Raw genomic sequence first — 17,868 nt, forward strand, 5'->3', positions numbered from 1 at the left:
TTGTCCTGGCTCTGCCCAAATCCCATCCCTGAGCTCTGCTTGCCTTGGGACACAGCTCAGCCACATCCCTCCATGGGGCAGGGTGAAGCAATGGGAGCCTGGATCACACCTCCTGGATCACACCTCCTGGACATGTCCACCCTGCAGTCATGGTGTCCTTATTCCCTGTCTCCTGGGGAACAGGGGAGAAGCACAGAGAGACCATTGAAATGGGGCAACCTCCCAGGAGGACCCTGGGGTGGCTCAGAGGAGGGAGAAGCCCCTCCACAGGGTCCCAGGATTAGTGAGAGGTAAAATAAGCTCCTTCAGGACCCCAGGCTTGCTGAAAAGCAAGACAAGCCCCTGTCAGGATCCCAGGATTGCAGAGAGGCAGAACACCCCAACACTAGTGGGATCCTGGGCTGGCTCAACAGCAGCTCTCAGGGTGGCCACAGCACTGATATTTCCCATTTTTCTCTCATTCTCCATCAAAAACAAAAGGAAAAGCTCTGTGTTTCCTTCAGACCCCTTTCCAGCAGCTGGGGGACCCTCTCCAAGGGTTGTGTTTCAGGAACATTAAAACCTTGCACATAATTAACTGATGTTTGCTGTAGAGCTGTGTTCATTCCTTCTTAACGAACCAAAACCTACAGGATTTATCCTGAAGCTCCCTGTTTCACTGGGACAAAGTTTCCTCCTTGCTCCCCCATGGCTTCCCAGCACACTCCTTTGCCTTTTCCAGCCCTGTGAACCCTCCAGCCCAGCCCTTTCCTCAGGGTTATCCCACTGGGTTGCTGGCAAACCCAGGGAGGTCATTCACGGGAGCCCCTGCACATCCCGGCTGGCTGGGATATGACCAGGGAAGAGCTTTTTCAGGATGTTGGAAGCGCTGCCAGGGGAAAAAGGCTGCAACCATCCCTGCTGGCTCCAGGCCTGCCTGTGGAGGAAAAACCTTGGCAGCGTGTGACGCTTTTCTCCAAGCACTTGAGCTCCGCTGGGTCCAACTGCGGGGCCTTTGTGCGAGCGGCGCCGGGCCCGCTCTGCCCGGATCTGCTCCGCCTCGGGCACAGATGGCTGTCCTGGCACAGAGACGGGGCTGGCAGTGGCACAGAAACACAGGGAGAGCGCTGGAGCCCGACCCGCCACTTGCCAGCACCAGCTGTGCTCTTTTCCTCCTCTTCCTCACCCTTCTCCTCCCATCTCATTCAGAGTATAACACCATCCACATTCCCATCTCCATCCCATCCCCTACCCGTCACCATCCCCATCCCATCCCATCCCATCCCATCCCATCCCATCCCATCCCATCCCATCCCATCCCATCCCATCCCATCCCATCCCATCCCTGTGACAAAACGGCCCCCCAGTGCATTCCCGTTATTGCTGTTATTACAGAGCCTGTGGGACTCGTTGCATTCCACGACAGCCTAATGGATCTTCCAGGCTCCTCTCCTTGGAAACCAGGTGCAGGACAGCCAGTGGATGAGGCAGAAAGCCTGGCTGTGGGAAAAGCCCGGTGCCTCAACCAGGAAAACCTGTTAGTTATTTTGGATATACTGTAGGGAAAACAAGGATAAACTTTCCAATCTTAGTGGCCACAGCTGGTCCAGCCAAGGTTTATGAACAGGAATTGCTGTTATCAAGTCCCTTCCAGGCTGGGGGGTTCAGATGTTCCCCTTGGAGTGGGAATGCTGGAGGAAGAGGTAATACCAGAGGGGAAGGGCAGATGAGGCCATGAATGGGCTGCAGCAATGGGAGAATGGGATGTGATACTGGAAATGAAATCTGGGTTACATTGTCCTATTCACCCTCAGCCCTGCTGAGATGCAAGGAACAGAGCCAAGGCTGGGAAGAGCAGGGGCTGGAGGCACTGGTGCTTCAGCTCCATCCCTGCTGCCTCCCAGGGCCAGCTCATCCATGGATGGCCCCTGCTGCTCAGGGCCTTGAGGGGAGTGGGAAGCTCCAGGGATGGCAATGCCTTGGCAACACTGGGATTAGGAGGGAGAGGATGGTTGGAACAGGGAGAGCACCCTGTCAGCACCGGTGCCACCAGCACAGCCCCAGCACACAGCCCCAGCACACAGACCTGATGCCCTGAGAATCCTGGGGGTGTCCCTGCCTTGTGCTCCCCCACACCAGAGGTCATCCTGAGCCCCACAGCAGCCCTGATGTCCCATCTCCAGCTGACCCTGGTCTCAAACTGGAGCTGGAAGTGCTACAGATCCATCATTCCTTGCTCATCTTCCTGCAAGGGGCTTTGAACTTCCATCCCTTAACGAGGCCATACAGGTGCTTCCCATATGGGCTCCCCTCCCATGGGGGCTCCATCCTGGCCATGACACAGAGTGGCACCACTCCTGCACCTGGGGTGACCCTGCCATCCTGATCCCCCAAATGTTCCTGCACCAAGAACACGATGCCCTCCAGTACACCAATCGCCCCAAATGTTCCTGCACCAGGGACATGGTAACCCCCAGTACCCCAATCCCCTCCAAACATCCCTGCACCAAGAGCATAATGCCCTCCAGTGCCCCAATCCCCCCAGATGTTCCTGCACCAGGGACATGGTTACCCCCAGCATCCCCTCAAATGCTCCAGCTCTGCCGGCCTGGCAGAGGCCCCACTCCTGAATGGGATCCAGCCAAGGGCGAGTTAATAAACTCGACAAAAAGCTCCTTTATGTGAAATAATTAAAATAACTCCTCCAGTCCTGATGGACATCCAAAACCATCAGCAGCTCTGCAGCTTTAATGAACTTTCCAGATCCAGAGGCTCCCGGGTAGGATCCTGCTGATCCCTCACTGCCAGCCAGCCCCTGGGAGTGGAGCGGGGCCACCGCATGGCCTCGGCTCCCATGTCACCGTGGACACTGGCACCAGGGTTTGATGTCCTCTCCCAGCACAGACACGGACAAGAGTGCTCCCAGCCAAACCTTTCCCAGCACATGGACTTCTGCAGGATCTCGCACTGGGGTGGGATCAGGAGGAGAAGCAGCTCCAGCACGTCCCTGCCCTATGGGAACCTCTCTGCAGCTGCCTCGGGACACACAAGGAGCACCAGGAGTGACTCCGTGGGGCTGGCAGGCCCTGCAGCCCCCAGCCCATGCTGGTCCCACCCAGAGCAGCCCCAGAGCTGGGGGGACCCTCCCGCACTCCTGCTCCAGGCCGGGGGTGGGTTCCAGGAACCTGTTAAAGCACTTTTCCCTCTGCTGGCAGGTCCCAGCATGTTTGGCACTTCCAGCTCTCCCTGAAGGCATCAGGGCCCAGTGAAGCTGTTTAGAATTAAAAGCCTTATTTCATTCCCACTGGGATCAAAGCACACAGAGAGGGAGGATTTTCAAACCAGCAAACCACATTTGAGCCCGGCTGGTGCACCCCAGGGTCCCCCCCCCCATTCCTGACCCCATCCCTGCATTCCCTGCTCACTCCAGCAGGCTCTTGGCATGGTCCTGGAGGTTTTGGTTGTGCCCAAGCAGCTCTGAACTATCCTGCTGTGTTCCATCTCCAAGGCTCACCTCATCCCTCTGGTCTGGATGGGTTTTCTCCAGCCTCTCTTGGTTGATGCCTCAGCCCTATTTTAACCCTGAGATCCCATAAACCAGACCCATTCCCCCACATACCCCCATGGTGACCCCAGAATCCAGCACCCACAATTCCTGACAGGACAACCTGGACTGGAGAAGGTGTGCTTTGCACCAGGCAGGAACTTCCATGACTCCATCCTCTCCTAAAGCAACTCCAGGGTGAGGAGGACCTGGCCTTACTCCCATCTTGCTTTTCCCTGTGCCTGTCTGGAGCAGCCTCATTCCTGCCAGGAATGGGACATCCCTGTCCCGTGCCATCCACCAGCAGCTCCCAACAGGCTCTGCCTACTCTGGAGCACAGGAGCAGCTCAAGCCTGAGGGGAATCCAGTGGCCCCCAGGAGCCTCCAGCTGCAGGGATAGAGTGATGGAAACACAGAATCATTTGGATTGGAAAAGATCTTCCAGACCCCCAGGTCCAACCATATCCATGGAGTGCCCAACCATATCCATCCATATCCAAGCCTGAGTTCATGTAATCCTGAGTCCACGCTGTAAATAATGGACAAAAATCTCCAACCTTTTCCCGCCAGGTGCCTCTAGGACTAGCCAGTGAGGATCTGTCCCAGCCAGCTCTTCCCAGATCTCCAGCTCAGGCTGCAGTTTCAAACCTGGGGCAGGAAGAAAGCACACGGGAGACAGCCAGGATTCCATAGGAAAAAAACCCTTTTATTTAACAATATATCAGGTTCCATCACGGCTCCATGGAATTCAGCTGCCACAGAGCTGTTACCGATGCCGATGATATGCTACTGGGCGGGAGAGCTGGGAGAAGGTGAAAGGAATCAAAACCAGGAACATGACACGAAGAAAGAAAATCTGCGGCGCCGGGAGCGCGGCCGAGGGGATCCCGGCACCGCCGGAGCCCCACCGGGAGCCGAGGAGGATCAACCAGCACAGGGATGCCGAGGCCAGAGCCAGGACGTGCCCCTGCAGCCGAGGAGGTGCCAGCACAGAGAGGCCTCGTTCCCTCCGTGCCCAGTTCCCTGCACGGTTCCCAACCGTTCCCGCTCGGCCCCAGCCCCATCCCGCGTGCCCCGCACCGGGAGCACACCCGGGCTGCAGCTCCTTATCCACCTCTGGGCTAAGGGCAGCGGAGGGCGGACAGGGAAAATCCGGCAGCCCGGCTGCTCCGGCGGTGGCACAGGGGTGGGGCAGAGGCAGCCCCGGCTGGTTGATGGCAGGGCCGGGCCCCTCGGGACAGGGGACGGCGCGGATGTGACGCTGTGGGATGTGGAGGTGGCACAGCTCTGAAATGTGGGAGCGCAGTGAGGACGCGCAGGGGCGCGGTGCTGCCGGGATAGGATGGAGAGAGGGATGTCCATCCCTGCTCCAGCACCTCTGGAACCTCCCAGGAACCCTCTGTCGATATAATGCAGGTTCACAGCCCAGCTCCTGGGAGCAACTGGGAGAACTGGGGGCTCCCTGATGCCTTCCAGCTGCCCATGACAAGTTCCACGTGACACTGGAGATGGCTCCAGGGATGGTCACCACCCCTGGGCAGGCACCAAGAAGAGATGGGGTCATGGTGAGCTGACTTGGAAACCAAAATAGGCAACCAGAAAACAGGTACAACTGGGAAAGGGATCTGCACCAGGAGCAGCTCCACAGGCCCAGAAAAGCGGAGCAGGATCTCAGGATGTTGCAATGAGTTCTGCATCCCCAAGTCAGGGATTTTTTGGCTAAAAATAAGAAAGCAAATAAATTTGATGCTCTTTTAGGTCACCGTGTGTCCCCAAGTCTCTGCCTGTGGCCAGGGCAGGGCTCAGAGCTCTGGGACTCACTGGGAATGAGCCACAGATTCTGGGATGGAATAGAATCCCAGATTCCTGCCTCATTGTCTGCTTGGAGCCCATCTGATCCTGCATTATGTCGAGGGCAGGTCCCCAGACCCGATCCCAGCAGTTCCCACACTCCAGCACAGCCCACAGGCTCCGGGCTGAGCTCTATGACAATGTTTTACACCCGTTCTTGTGGTTAAAATTTCTTTTTTTTTTCTTTTTTTTTTTTTTAAGTTCTCATTTGTTTTTCTAAGAAAAAGCAACCAGAAAATAATTCGGAGTTTATACAAAACATCTTTACATTATTTCTTCCAAAAAAGACTAGTATTTACACAAACAAAAGGGGGGGGGGGAACAAAAAAATAAAAAATAAAAAAAAAGGAAAAATCAACCAAATTTCAATTCTTTCCAAGAAAAGAACCCAAGGGACACACTCTGATCCAGGACCCAGCAGCCCGAGGTGCTCAGCAAAAACCAAGAGTTCTGATTTCACCCTTTCTTCACATATTTACAATGTTTTGCAGCTGTACCCAGCAGCAGGAGTGGGACTGATGGAGACCTCAGCTGGGGATGGCCACCATGAGAAACCACCAGCACTGTCAGATCACTTTTGGTACAACCTGTGGCCAGACTCTGTCCCTTCTCCACCAAAACCAAACCAAAACTACATTGTCCCCCCACTTCCCCCTCCACTCCGGTCACTATTCCTAATGGATTCCACTGTCACCATCACCACTGCCACCACCACCCAGCCAGGGCTCTGCCCACTGCGGGAAACACAGGCTAAGGTTTGGCAGAGGGAAGAGGGAAAGGGGATTTTTTTTAAGACACGATTCTCTGGGATTCCCCCATTGGGGAATGGGGGTCCTGGTGGGGGCAGCTCCCAGGCCAGGATGGGCAGTGGATCCCACAGAGGAGAGAGGGATGGAAGGTGCTATACGGGGAAGCAGTGATGGGATGGGGAAGCGAGGGAAGCACCTGTTGGGGTGCATCTCTCCCGAGGGGAGCAGCTGGTTTGGGGCCCTGGAAGCAGAACCACCTCAGGATGCCAAGGGCAGGAGGGGAGCTGGGACACCCTGCTCTGCTCCAGCCCAAATTCCTGCCCTAAACGACAAACCAAACAATGTGACACCACAGGATGCTCCCATCCCACTCAGGGCCAAACCCCAGTACAGTGGCCGGGCCACCGGATCCCCCCGGGGCCACCGGACTCCCCCAAGTCACCAGATCCTCCCAGGCCACAGTCCCCTGTCCCTGCTCTGCCCCTGCCCCCACCCGCTCCTTGTCAAGGCACTTTAGCAGAGCAGCTCCCTCGCTCTTTGGGCACTTCCTAATGCGGGATTCGGGGCCCTGGGGACAGGCGGGAACAGCCCGGGCAGGAACAGCCCCGCTGGCCCCACTCCTGCTCCCTGAGCAAAAGCAGCTACTGCTGGAAGGAAAAGAAAGTGAGGAAGGGGGGACAGCCCCAGGACAGGGCCCTGCCAGCCCCGCCGGGCTCACTGACATCAGCCGCGGTGCTGGCGGCTCCTCCCAGGAAGAGAAAGCCTGGAATGATCCCACCAGCCAGGCTCAACCCCTTCCAGTTTTGGGCAGGAGATGGGCAAGGCAAGGGCGGGGGAGGCCAGACCGTGGGACCCCTGGGAGGTGGCAGGACAGGGAATGCTCCTGTGCCAGAAGCAGGGCAGGGGACGGCACAGCAGGGGCTGGTCCCCAAAGCACTGAGCGGCACTGGATTCTTCAGGTAAAGCAGGAGGGTGGAAAAGCCTTTGGCTCAGTTCCCAACCAAGCCAAGCCTGGTGCTCCATCCTCTTGGGGGCTTCCAGCCCCGAGCACCAGCCTCCTCCTGACACACCAGCACAAGCTGCAAGGGAACCTTTGTTTTCCAGCTTTCCTTTCCAAGGACAACCACCTGCAGTATGCCTGGCTTGGGAGGGGCGGCAGCTTCCCCCTGCCACCCCCTACTTTGCTTCCAGCAGGCTCAGCCCCTGCCCAATAGAAAGCCAAAGGCTTTTTTTGCACAGTGGGATGCTCCAGAGGGGTCGGGAAGAACTGCCAGGCCACAGCTGCTCTGCGTGGGGCAGGAGCAGTGTCCAGCCCCTCGCGCACTGAACGCTTGAGACAGGGTGGAGATAGAATTTTTTTTTTTTTATAAAGAGACTAAAACAAGAGTCAACAGCTACGAACACAAAAGTTTCCAGGGGCAGTTGGGGGAACAGGATCTGCCCCGTGGCCGGCAGGATGATGTGCTGAAGGAGGTGACAGCATGTGCCCGGAGGCGGCGGGCTGGAGTCCCGCCCAGAATTCACAAAAATAAAAATGTTACAAAAAATTAAAATAATTATAATAATAATAATAGTAGTAGTAGTAAATCGGGTTTGCCAGCTTCCTCCCTGCACAGTTGTCTGCATCTTGGCACCTTGGCAAAGCATCCTCCTCCTCCTCATCCCCCTGCGCGCTCGCTGCTCCTGGGACCGAGGCCCCGGCGTCGCTCCAGGCTCCGGGACCCCACAGCGCTGGCGGGCACTTCCTGCAGGGCCCGAGAGGTGACGCGGGGAAATCCCAAACCACAAAGGGGAGGTGGAGTCTCCGGGTTTGCCAGCGGTGTCCCGAGCACGGTAAAGGCACGGCGCCCGCCCCCCTCGGCCGGCCACAGTCTGGAGAAGAAGAGGAGGAGGCTGAAGGCTCACCCTCAGAGTCTCGGGATTACAAAAGCTGAGAACTACAAAACTAAATACAAAGGGGAGAATCAGCACGTGAGCGTTGAGCCCTCCGCTCCCCGGCGCCGCTCCCGGCGCTGCCCGCACCGTGCCGGGGGTGGGGACGTTTCGCTTCCTCCCTTGCGGTGCCAGCCCCGCGCCCGGCGCTCCCGCGCTGCTGCATCGGCCGTTCCCAGGCTGCTCCTCACACCTTGTAGTAAATGTTGGCTGGGCTCTGCGGGGGCATCTCCTGCACGATGTAGACGGGGTGCCCGTAGTCCCCGCTCACCTTCTCGTAGTGCGGGCAGTAGTTGTTCTCTGTAGTCCGTAAGGGGATGATGATGTCGCTGGGCTCCGAGCCCGCGTTCCCGCTGCATTTGGGGCTGGCCAAGGTGCTGAGGGACAAAGCTGCGGCTCGCTGCTGCGTGTGCTTCCGGTGCCGCTTGCGGATCTTGATCAGAAGCACGACGAGGAAGATGATGATGAGGATGAAGATGACGCAACCGGCGCCGATGGCGGCAAACACGGCCACCTTGGAGCTCAGAAAGCCATCGCTGGGACCCTGGGTCTCCTGGCCATCCTGGTTGACGGAACCTGCAAGGCAAGGGGAGATGGGGGTCAGAGGCAGCCAGATCCGTGCTCTGTCCATGCATGGTTCACACCTGCGGAGCAGGGGGATGAGTTGCCCATTGAAGCCCCTCTCTGCCCCCCAAACTCAGCACAACATTCTCGCGCCATGATCCCAAGGAGAGGAGCCCTCCACCTCCAAGGGGACGGCACTTGCTCCCCACCTTTCCATCCCAGTCAGACCCACCCATCCCTGGGAAGGACTGGGCAGGGCAGGCAGGAGCCCCAGGCATCCACAGAGGGGATACCACATGCCCTGTCCCCCATCAAGCGCCATTGCTCCCCTTCCCATCTCCCAGCCTAGGGAACAGTGTTCATCATGTCCAGGTGACACCACTCCAGACCTGGGGAGCCTTTGCTCCCCACAGGAGACCAGGATGCCCTGATGAATGTGGGCTCTGACATCCAGATCCCCCCAGTCACCAATTACTGCCCCCTGGGCCAGGGCAGCCACAGCCCCTGCAGGGGCACCACTCAGGGGCCAATCCAGGCAGGAAGAAAAGAGAGACTCTTTCCAGCTTCATCTGATTCCACTTTGCTCTCAGACGGGTCAGGAACTCAGGAAACTACCTTCAAAGGGCTCTCACACCAGAGAACCTCACCTCCTCCAAGCTCTCTCAGACAGACATACTGTGAGGAACACATGGGACAAGGAGGAGGAAGAAGACTGCTGAAACAGCACTTCCCTGCCAGGAGCTGGGAAAATAAACCTGAGCTGCTCTGCATGCTGGGCTTGGGACAGCAGCGGGACAGCAGAGATGGACGCAACACTGAGGGCAAACCCATCCAGATCCCAGATCTGGAGAGTCTGGTATCCCTGGCATCCAAACAACAAGCTCAGCTTGGAGGGACTTCACTGGCCCCAGAGCAAGCAGAGTCCCATCCCTCTCCTGGGGATCCCTGGAATACCCACCTGGCTTGCCAGGTTCCTCCACCGCTGGAACCTTGCTGCGTGGGCTCTGCGTGACAACCTTCATGGTGTCATCCGACTCCTTGCTCGGCCGACTCGTCGTCAGCTGCTCTGGGATCACTGCATTTGGATCTGGGAAAGGGGAGGGAGGGATGGATGAGAAGCCTTGATCCAACCTGGAAGGCAGCAGTTTGTTCCCCCACTTAAAGAAGTGCCCCCAGTTGTCAGCCACTCCCATGGGGCATAGGAGCACTGGGAGATGCCGAGAGCAACAGAGCAAGGCTGAGATGCTCCAGGGCTTGTGGGAAGCAGGTCCCCACCCTAATTCCCTGGTTTGCTGCTTTCAGAGCTCCCGTGCGTGGGCTGGGACAGGTTTCTTGCTCTGGCAGCAGGAGGAAGAGAATGGAAGGGCAGGCAGGAGGCCAAGGCTGCAGCACAGCTTTGCCTGTTTATTATAAATATTGGCCCTGAAGTGCAAACACAATAATGAGAAGCAGAATCAGGAGCTGCGCATCCAAGTCAGGGCCAAAACGAGCCGAGGCCATTACTGGGGCTGGGAAGCAGCTCAGGATGGAGGTGGTGGGGAGAAGGAGCTCCAGAATAAAAGCCCATTGGTGATATCCCCGGTGTCCCACTGCCACTGGAGTCCCCACAGCCTGGTGACTTCCACAGCTTAGAGCCACCAAGCCAAATCCCTGATGCCTGGCTAGTTAAATGCCCCCTTGGACACCTGGGAAGTCACAGGGGCACTGCCTGTGCCAGCCCCCCGAGGCACTCGCAGGGTTCATGGGTCTTGTGCCAAGCTCGCTTCCAGCCGGGATATGGCCCACAAGGTAACTGGGAACAATCGCTCCCTTCCAACCCCAGTGCTCTGCACATGCCCCATGTTGGCAAGAGAAAACAGGCAGGAAGAAAGATCCTAAAAATGAAACTCTGCTGAACTAACCCAGGAGTGCTCCCAGGAGCAGCTGGCCTGGCCTCAGTTTCCCTGCAATCTTGAACTCCCACATCCCCCAGAGGAACAGGGATCGTGGTTCAGGGGAAAGCAGGAGACCCCAAGGAACAGGAGGACTCACCCTGCCCCACTTTCATGACAATCTTCATGGAGCGTGTCTGGCAGACCCCTCCCTCCCGGTTCTCCAGGCCATCCAGTGTGCCGTTGGAAGTGGCTGCAAGAAAAGAGAGGGAATGTTAGACAGGTTCCTAGGAGCTGGAGGGGCACTGCTGGGCAGTTCTTTGCATTTACTGTGCAGGTCTCCACTGTCCCCTGGCACTGCCAAGCAGGTTCCATCTATCCCGTGGCACCTCCTAACCCAAGGATTCACTCCTGACCCCCCATTACAGACGCATCTTCACACCCCAATCTGGAGTCCACCAAATTCCCAGCTCCTGCCCCCTCCAAAGCTGCCTGCAGCAGTGAGGACGTGATCCCTGCAGCTTCCTCTCACTGCCACATCCACACAAGTGAGCCATTCTCCATGCCTGCACCCTCCTCCCCCTTTAATTCCTGGATAATTTCCTTTGCTCCTGGTGCAGAATGGGAACACTTGCATATGCACAGTTTAAATTATACATCTCTAATTACACCCTGTGCCTCGGCGAAGAATGTAAACTCAGAGCCCCAGTGGGCTCTGGGGGCTCTAATTGCAGGGCAGAAGTCACTTAAATTCACATTAACTTTTTGCTGGAGCCAACATGGAGTTTTCAGCCCTTGGATCCCACGGGAGCACTGGGAAGGTCCCCCATCCTCCAGCCCTCTGCGGGGCTCAGGGCAGGGGGACACAAGAGAGAATAAACCTGAACATGAGGATTTCAGGATTAAGCACCTAAATGATAGATGCTGCCAAACAGACTCAAAAAACTGGTGTGACCCCACCAGGGCCCTGGATGTGGCCATTGTGCCTGACATGGAGCTGGATCTGCCCAGGGACCGGGATGGTTCCCAACTCACCACCTCCTTCCATTGCAGCAAACACAAATCATCCCAGTGCTCCAACAAATTCAACCACAGGGATCAATTCACCCAAGGAAGCAGGGAAACCTGGGAGGAGCTCCGCAACAGCTTGGGAAAGGTAATGTGATGGAGAATCACAGAGTCCAGGGATAATTTTCCAGACACAAGGCAGGACTTGGCCAGCACAGCACAGCCAACACCTCCCTGAGCCTCGAGGCCAGAGCTCAGCTCTGGGGTTTCAGGTTCCCTGTGCAGCCCAATTCCTGCCTCCATCATGCAGAAAAGCAGGTCTGGGAGGACCTGCCTGGACTGACAGAAATTTGGGATGAATCCACTGGACCCTGCTGGGTGTTGATGAGGGGACAGGAAGACGCTGGAGTACAGAGCAAGGTCATCTTTCCACATTCTCCTGGGTGCCTCCATGAGCCTCCATGCTGGGATACTCTGGAAAGCACACCCAGATCCTGCTGGGAAGCAGGCTCCAAGTCCATCAGCTCTTTCCAAACACCTCTGTGCAATCAAGTCTCTCGCCTGAAACCCCAGCAAATGTTTTCCTAATCAAAAAGTCCTCGGGCCATTTGCTGAGTTATCACCTCACCCGCAGCGGGGTCCCCCCTGCCAGCGGCTCCCGGGATGGAGCCGTGCATGCAGCTGGGATGGTGCATCCAGCTGGGATGGTGCATCCAGCTGGGAGCTGCTGGCGGCCGTTCCGACAGCAGCACTGTCAGCACCAAGCCCCACGCAAACGCCTGGGAATGTGGAGAAACGCCCCCGACAGCCTGCACGAGTTCTCTGGAATCCAAACAGGATGGACCTGAGCTCAGACTCCCCATAAAAACACATCGGGAGTGAACTCCAGCACAAAGCTCGGCAGCCCAGTTCTCCCAGGCTGGAGGCGCCGGTTTGGGGGTGAAATCAGCAGATACATCCCAGCTCACAGCCCTGAAGCAGCTCCTTGAACAGTTTCCCAGCTCCATGCCATGGGTTGTTGCATCTTGAAGACACTCATCCGTCGAGGGAGAAGGCAGCAGTCTGTAAAAACCAGTCCCTGTGAGGCCTCACGAGGTCTGATTTATAAATAATTAACTAATTATAACAAAATGAGGTAACAAGCAAGCGTGGTTCAAGTGGGGGAAACCAGAAGATCCCACAAAGGCAGTGGTTCCTCCAAATAACTACGGAGACATTCCATCCACATACAACAAAAATACTAAAGGTCCAAAGAGGACAGAGGGAGGAGCTGGAGCCACAGGGATGGACCAAGGGACACAGCTGAGTATCCTTCTTCCCAACCCACACTTGGACATAAAGTTTCTTCTTCTTGTTCTGGCCATAGAAATGATGAGGGAGAAAATAGCTTTGAGAAGGAACCAAGCGAAAAAATGAAGCAGTTGCTTGAGGGAACAAAAAAAAAAGGAAAAACGTTTGTAAAACCCACAGTGATGGTCTTGGAGTGGCCTCTGGAAATAAGAACATGAGCTTCCACATTCTGTGTAAATCCACAATGGGCCAGAAAGTAGTTGGATGCTCCACACAGCTGGCTGGACTTCCAAAAGTCAAAATCCTAAATCCCCAAATCCATGCAAATGGTGCAGAGTCCAGAGAGTTTGATGTGAACATGTAGGGCAGAGTGATGTCAGAGCAGCAGGTCCTTGATCCATCAGGAAAGGCTCCTCCAGCACAATTCCCTGTGAAGCTGAGCGATGAAGAGCTGCTCCTCCTGCTCTGTTTCCTGCTTTCCTAGCAGAAGGCTCCAGGCTCAGCTCAGCCCAGCTCCAGTGGATCCAGACTGGGATCCAGGTGGCACTTGATGGATCCCCCAGGTGCCTGTGCCACTCACTGCCAGGGTTAGGGTGAGCCATGGTGACACCACCAATCCTCAGCTGCCGATGGAATCCAGAGTCAGCAACCCACGGATGAAAATGTTAAATCCACAGGCACGGCAGCGGCTGCAGGAGAGGTGGGGGAGCTCCGAGCTGCAGAAAGGCAGCTGCAGGGCAGCAGCAGGAGGCAGAGCTGTGACACAACAAAGGAAGCCAGGCAGGGAGCTCGGAATACCCACGGAATAGGAAGTGGCAAGTCTCAAACAACACAGTCACCTCCCCATGCCATACCAGCAAGGCTCAATCCAGCCAGCCCCAGCAACACTGAGCATACAGGAGCATTTCCCTGCCTTATTCCATTTTGGATGGATTCGAAGGGTTGCTGTAGTAGGAGAGCAAAAATAACCTCTGGCCAGTGACTTCCAAAGGCTGACTTCCAAAGGCCACTCCCAGCCCAGAGAGCCATCAGATGCCTCTGCCCTAATGGAGCATTAAGCCCCGGGCTGCTGAGTGATGAGGATTTAACAGTGATACCATTAACCATGTAATTGCTTGTCAATTTAGAGGAGATGCTCAGCCACCATGGAAGCCAGGCAGGACCTCCACTCCTGGAATTCCACAAGCCCAGTGACACACACCACAGAGCTGGGACAGATGGCTGAGACCCCCAGCAACCCCATGGTCCCATCTCCAAGCCAGAAATGCCATGTGCTGTCCCTGCTGCCTCCCCAGTGCCAGCACTCAGTGTCACCAGAGCTTTTCTCCCTCCCCTAAAAATATTTCAAAGCAGAACTCGGGTTTTGGCAGATGGGAGACGCTGGAAGCAATACCTGGCAAAAGATGAAGGCAAGGGTCTCTTAAATGGTCAGCCTTGGCCAAAGCGAGATGTTTGGTTTCTCTGCTGGATTCCCTCTAGCAGGGCTGCGTTATGATTTGGGCCCCAAAGCACAATTAATGTGCTGAGACTGTAGCGAATCCAAGTCTCTTTCCTTTTATTGCTCTTAATCACTCTTCCATCTGTGCAGCTCAGCCCTGCTCCAGCCCCAGCCAGGCACGCCGTGGCCACGGCCCGGCCGCCGTCCCCACCACCCCCCTCGCCCCCAGACCTGCACAAGGTTCCTGTTTCCATCACTTCAGGAGAGGTGGCAGCATCCCACCGGTGCCCCACAGCCTGACCCCGATCCTGCTGGAGCCTCAGGACTGACCCTGGCAAGGGCCAGCTGGTGCAGAGCAGCCTCAGCCCAGCCTGGACAGCCCTGGGCTGAAAGCCCCTCCTAGCACAGGTCAAGTCCCTACAGGTCACCCTGGAGATCTCCCACATCTGTGACATGATCGGACACTGCCAGAGATCCCTGCAGGAATCCACAAGCAGACTGCAGTTCAAATAAAATCCCAGCTCCTGCCACCTCCCCTCTCCAGATCTTCCAAGCTGTTTTATGCCCCCTCGGTACGGACACAGAGGTGCTGCCCTGGAGCCCAGCACGGGCACTGAGCTCTGGCCCCCCCATCCCAAACAGGGCTGGCACCCCAGGGGACACACAGCCACTTCCAGGCCACAGAGCAAAGGCACCTGCCTGCTCCACTGCACACCAACTCCCTGGGGCCTCCGGGAAGCACAGCTTGGTTACAGCTCCAGCTCCTCCCTCCTCCTGCTCCTCCCAGGTATCAGGGCCACGCAGCTCCAGCTATCCCATTATTGGTACTGTTAACATTAATATTGGTGTCGCTTCCTAGCCAGCCCCACTGCGGGGACACGAGGTCCCCACCCCACACATATCCCCCAGCCCCTTCCCTGAGCTCCAGCACATCGGCTGGGGCTGCTGCCAGCGCCGGGGCAGGGGCTGTGCAGAAGGAGCCCACCCCACGCTGTCACACTGCCAGCGGGGCCGGCAGCCGCCTTCCAGCCTTCTCCCAGCCTTCTCCCAGCCTTCCCGAGGCAGCTGCGCCGGGAAGGGGCCCTGCAGCCCCTGAAATGCCTGTGCGAGCCAGCCCGGCCCTGTCCCGTCCCTGCACAGCACAGGAGGTGCAAGGCTTGAGTTTCACAGCCACTCCTGCCAGCTCCGGAGTTGCTCCAGAGCTGCTCCAGACACATGGTCCGGCATGGAAAGAGAAGGGCCATGGGGGCTGCTCCACCTTCTGCTCTTCTCCCTGGTATCAAGGCACTGCCAGGCCCATGCCATGAAACCAGCTGGGACTGCTGTGTCCCTCCCCTCAGCTGTACAGGGCAGGTGAGGAGCCTGTCGCTGCAGGCGGCCCATGGAGCACTGGGAATCTGGCCATGCCACCCCACACTCCAGCAAACACAGCGGGAAAATCCCCAGTTCAAATGCACTGCTGGAAATAGGAATGAAAACCATCACATGGGATATGGCTGGGATGGGGTTTGGCTTTCTCTGGCCAGGGGCAACACCCCCAAAATCAAATTAAAGGGTTAAATGAGCCCCATTCCTTACAGAGAGCAGAGGGACACTCACAGTTACAGCTGGAATAAGGGAGGACACCACCCACCACACTCATCCTCACCACCTACAGCTCCACTCTCCCATTCTTTCCCGGGGCAAAAGGAGAACAGGCTAACACTTAAGTATCCACTGGAAAAAGACACTTTAACCCAAGTAATGCTTAAGTGAAAAGCTAATTTCCCATTAAAGCAGCTTTCTGGTGGAAAATTATACCCAACCCTAATTAGTATCATAATTAAGAGTCACTGCTGGATTGCAGGGAACCTCATCCAGGCTGGAAAGCACATCTTGGCTGCAGGACCACAGCATGGTGACTCACTCAAGCCCTTTATCATCAACACTGTCCGTGTGGATGAGCTGTGGAAACTCCCAGTGTCCTCATCCTGCTTCCTGCCCAGCTCAGGGGGACCATGGCCCTAAATAAACACTTTGTCTTCAGGTTTGTCCACCCCTTCCAAAGAAAGAGCACATCATTGGGAGAGGAAGGTGATTTGTGCAGTCTCTGTGGTCGCCCCAAGCAACTGGAGACAGGTCAGGATGAACGTGCCACATAATTCCCCACCTGATGCTCTGCCAGAACCATTTGTGGGCCCCGATGGGAGCAGGAGGGGAGGAAAGCACTTATTGCCTTTTAACAGGGTGTAAATCTCTCCTGTTAGGTAGCAAAACATCTGGGAGATGACTGAGAAATCCTTCGGGAAGTGGATGGAGACAGACAGTGCCATCCCCCAGCTGCATGGCCGATGCCAGCTGCCCACCTAAGCTCAGATTCCATCTGCACTCCCAGGGGCTCAGAGAAAACTTCAGGTTATCAGGGACAGAGAGGCTGACAGATTCATGTGCAGATCTTCTGGAAGCTCCAGGTGCCTGGAAGAGCTCAGGGAGACAAGGAGGTGCCAGGCAGTGGCGAAGGAGACAGCAGCTTTGGCTGCTGTGGGACAGCCAGGAGGAAACCCCACTGCCAAGTACAGGCAAACTTTGCATTACCACATCTGGAACTGGGGAGGTGACATCGGTGAAACTCCTGGCCCAGAATTGCAAATAATTCCCTGCCTGCAAGAGGAGCCAGCCCAGGCACTTCTCCCAGAGTGGCCATGCACTCACCAGAGCCCAGCCTGGTCAGGATCACCTGGGGTTCCCAGTGCTGCTCCCCACAACAACTGGAGCAGGAGATGATCCATTGCTCCTGGGGATTGCATGGTCTGTGCTCCAGGCAGACACCAGTGCATGGACCAAGTAGTCTCCAGCAACACCCTGAGTTACAGGGTTTGGAAATTTCCAGTAGATGCCAGGCAAACTCCTGACTCCCCAGACAAGGATTTGCCTCCTTGCTGAGTAATAAATGAAGGGGACTCTACCCAAAAATTAGAGTTGATCCCACTGCAGCTGCTCCCAAATTCCACTGCTCCTGCAGCCCTCTGTCCATGAGGTGGGTAACTCCCACTCCACACTGCCAGGTGGGATCAAAGAGTTCAGGCATTACACAATAGCAGAGAAAACATGAATCCCAGGGCAAAGAGACTTTGAATAGAGGATGATACCAATCCTCCCCAGAAAGGTGACCTGCTAAACGCGCCACACACCACCTGGGGTGGCCTGGCTGAGGGGTGGATAGACACAGAGCCCTAGAAATTAGGGATGGAAAAGGGTGGTGGTGCTTCCTGGAGCCCCCAGTGAGCTCTTGCTCTGACACAGAACACCCACCATCACCAGCATCCACCACCACATCCCAGCATCCACCACCACATCCCAGCATCCACCACCATGTCCCAGAACGTATCACACACCCGGCACCCACCATTACAGACCCCTCCACACCAGTTCAGAGCTGCAGTGATACCAACAAGCCTCTTCCCAGCACTACAGGAGCAGGGGATTGCAATAGGGATCCCAGGAGAAAAGTCTGGGGAAAGGGTCTTGATGTTATGGTTATTTTAAAAAAATATACCAAGGAGGTAGCTGCCTGCACTTATCCATGCACAGCTTCCCAGACACACCAGTATTCCAGGATTTGTTTCAGCTCCTCATCAAGCTGAAAGCTCCTTCTGCCTTGAG

General features: G+C 56.3%; 1 protein-coding gene across 1 annotated transcript in view; it reads right to left on the reverse strand.

The window, feature by feature from the left end:
- Window positions 1–6,651: 6,651 nt before the first annotated feature.
- The window catches only part of EFNB1 (ephrin B1), a 45,900-nt gene continuing 34,683 nt past the window's right edge, over window positions 6,652–17,868 (reverse strand). Inside the window, exons 3-5 of the mRNA XM_062502745.1 lie at window positions 10,651–10,743; window positions 9,578–9,706; window positions 6,652–8,631 (exon numbers count right to left, since the gene is read on the reverse strand). Of these exons, the coding sequence (XP_062358729.1) occupies window positions 8,243–8,631; window positions 9,578–9,706; window positions 10,651–10,743 (611 nt within the window). The 3' untranslated portion in view covers window positions 6,652–8,242. The remainder of the gene's footprint in view (window positions 8,632–9,577; window positions 9,707–10,650; window positions 10,744–17,868) is intronic.

This window comes from Cinclus cinclus, chromosome 15, assembly GCF_963662255.1.
Source record: "Cinclus cinclus chromosome 15, bCinCin1.1, whole genome shotgun sequence".
NCBI lineage: Eukaryota > Metazoa > Chordata > Aves > Passeriformes > Cinclidae > Cinclus > Cinclus cinclus.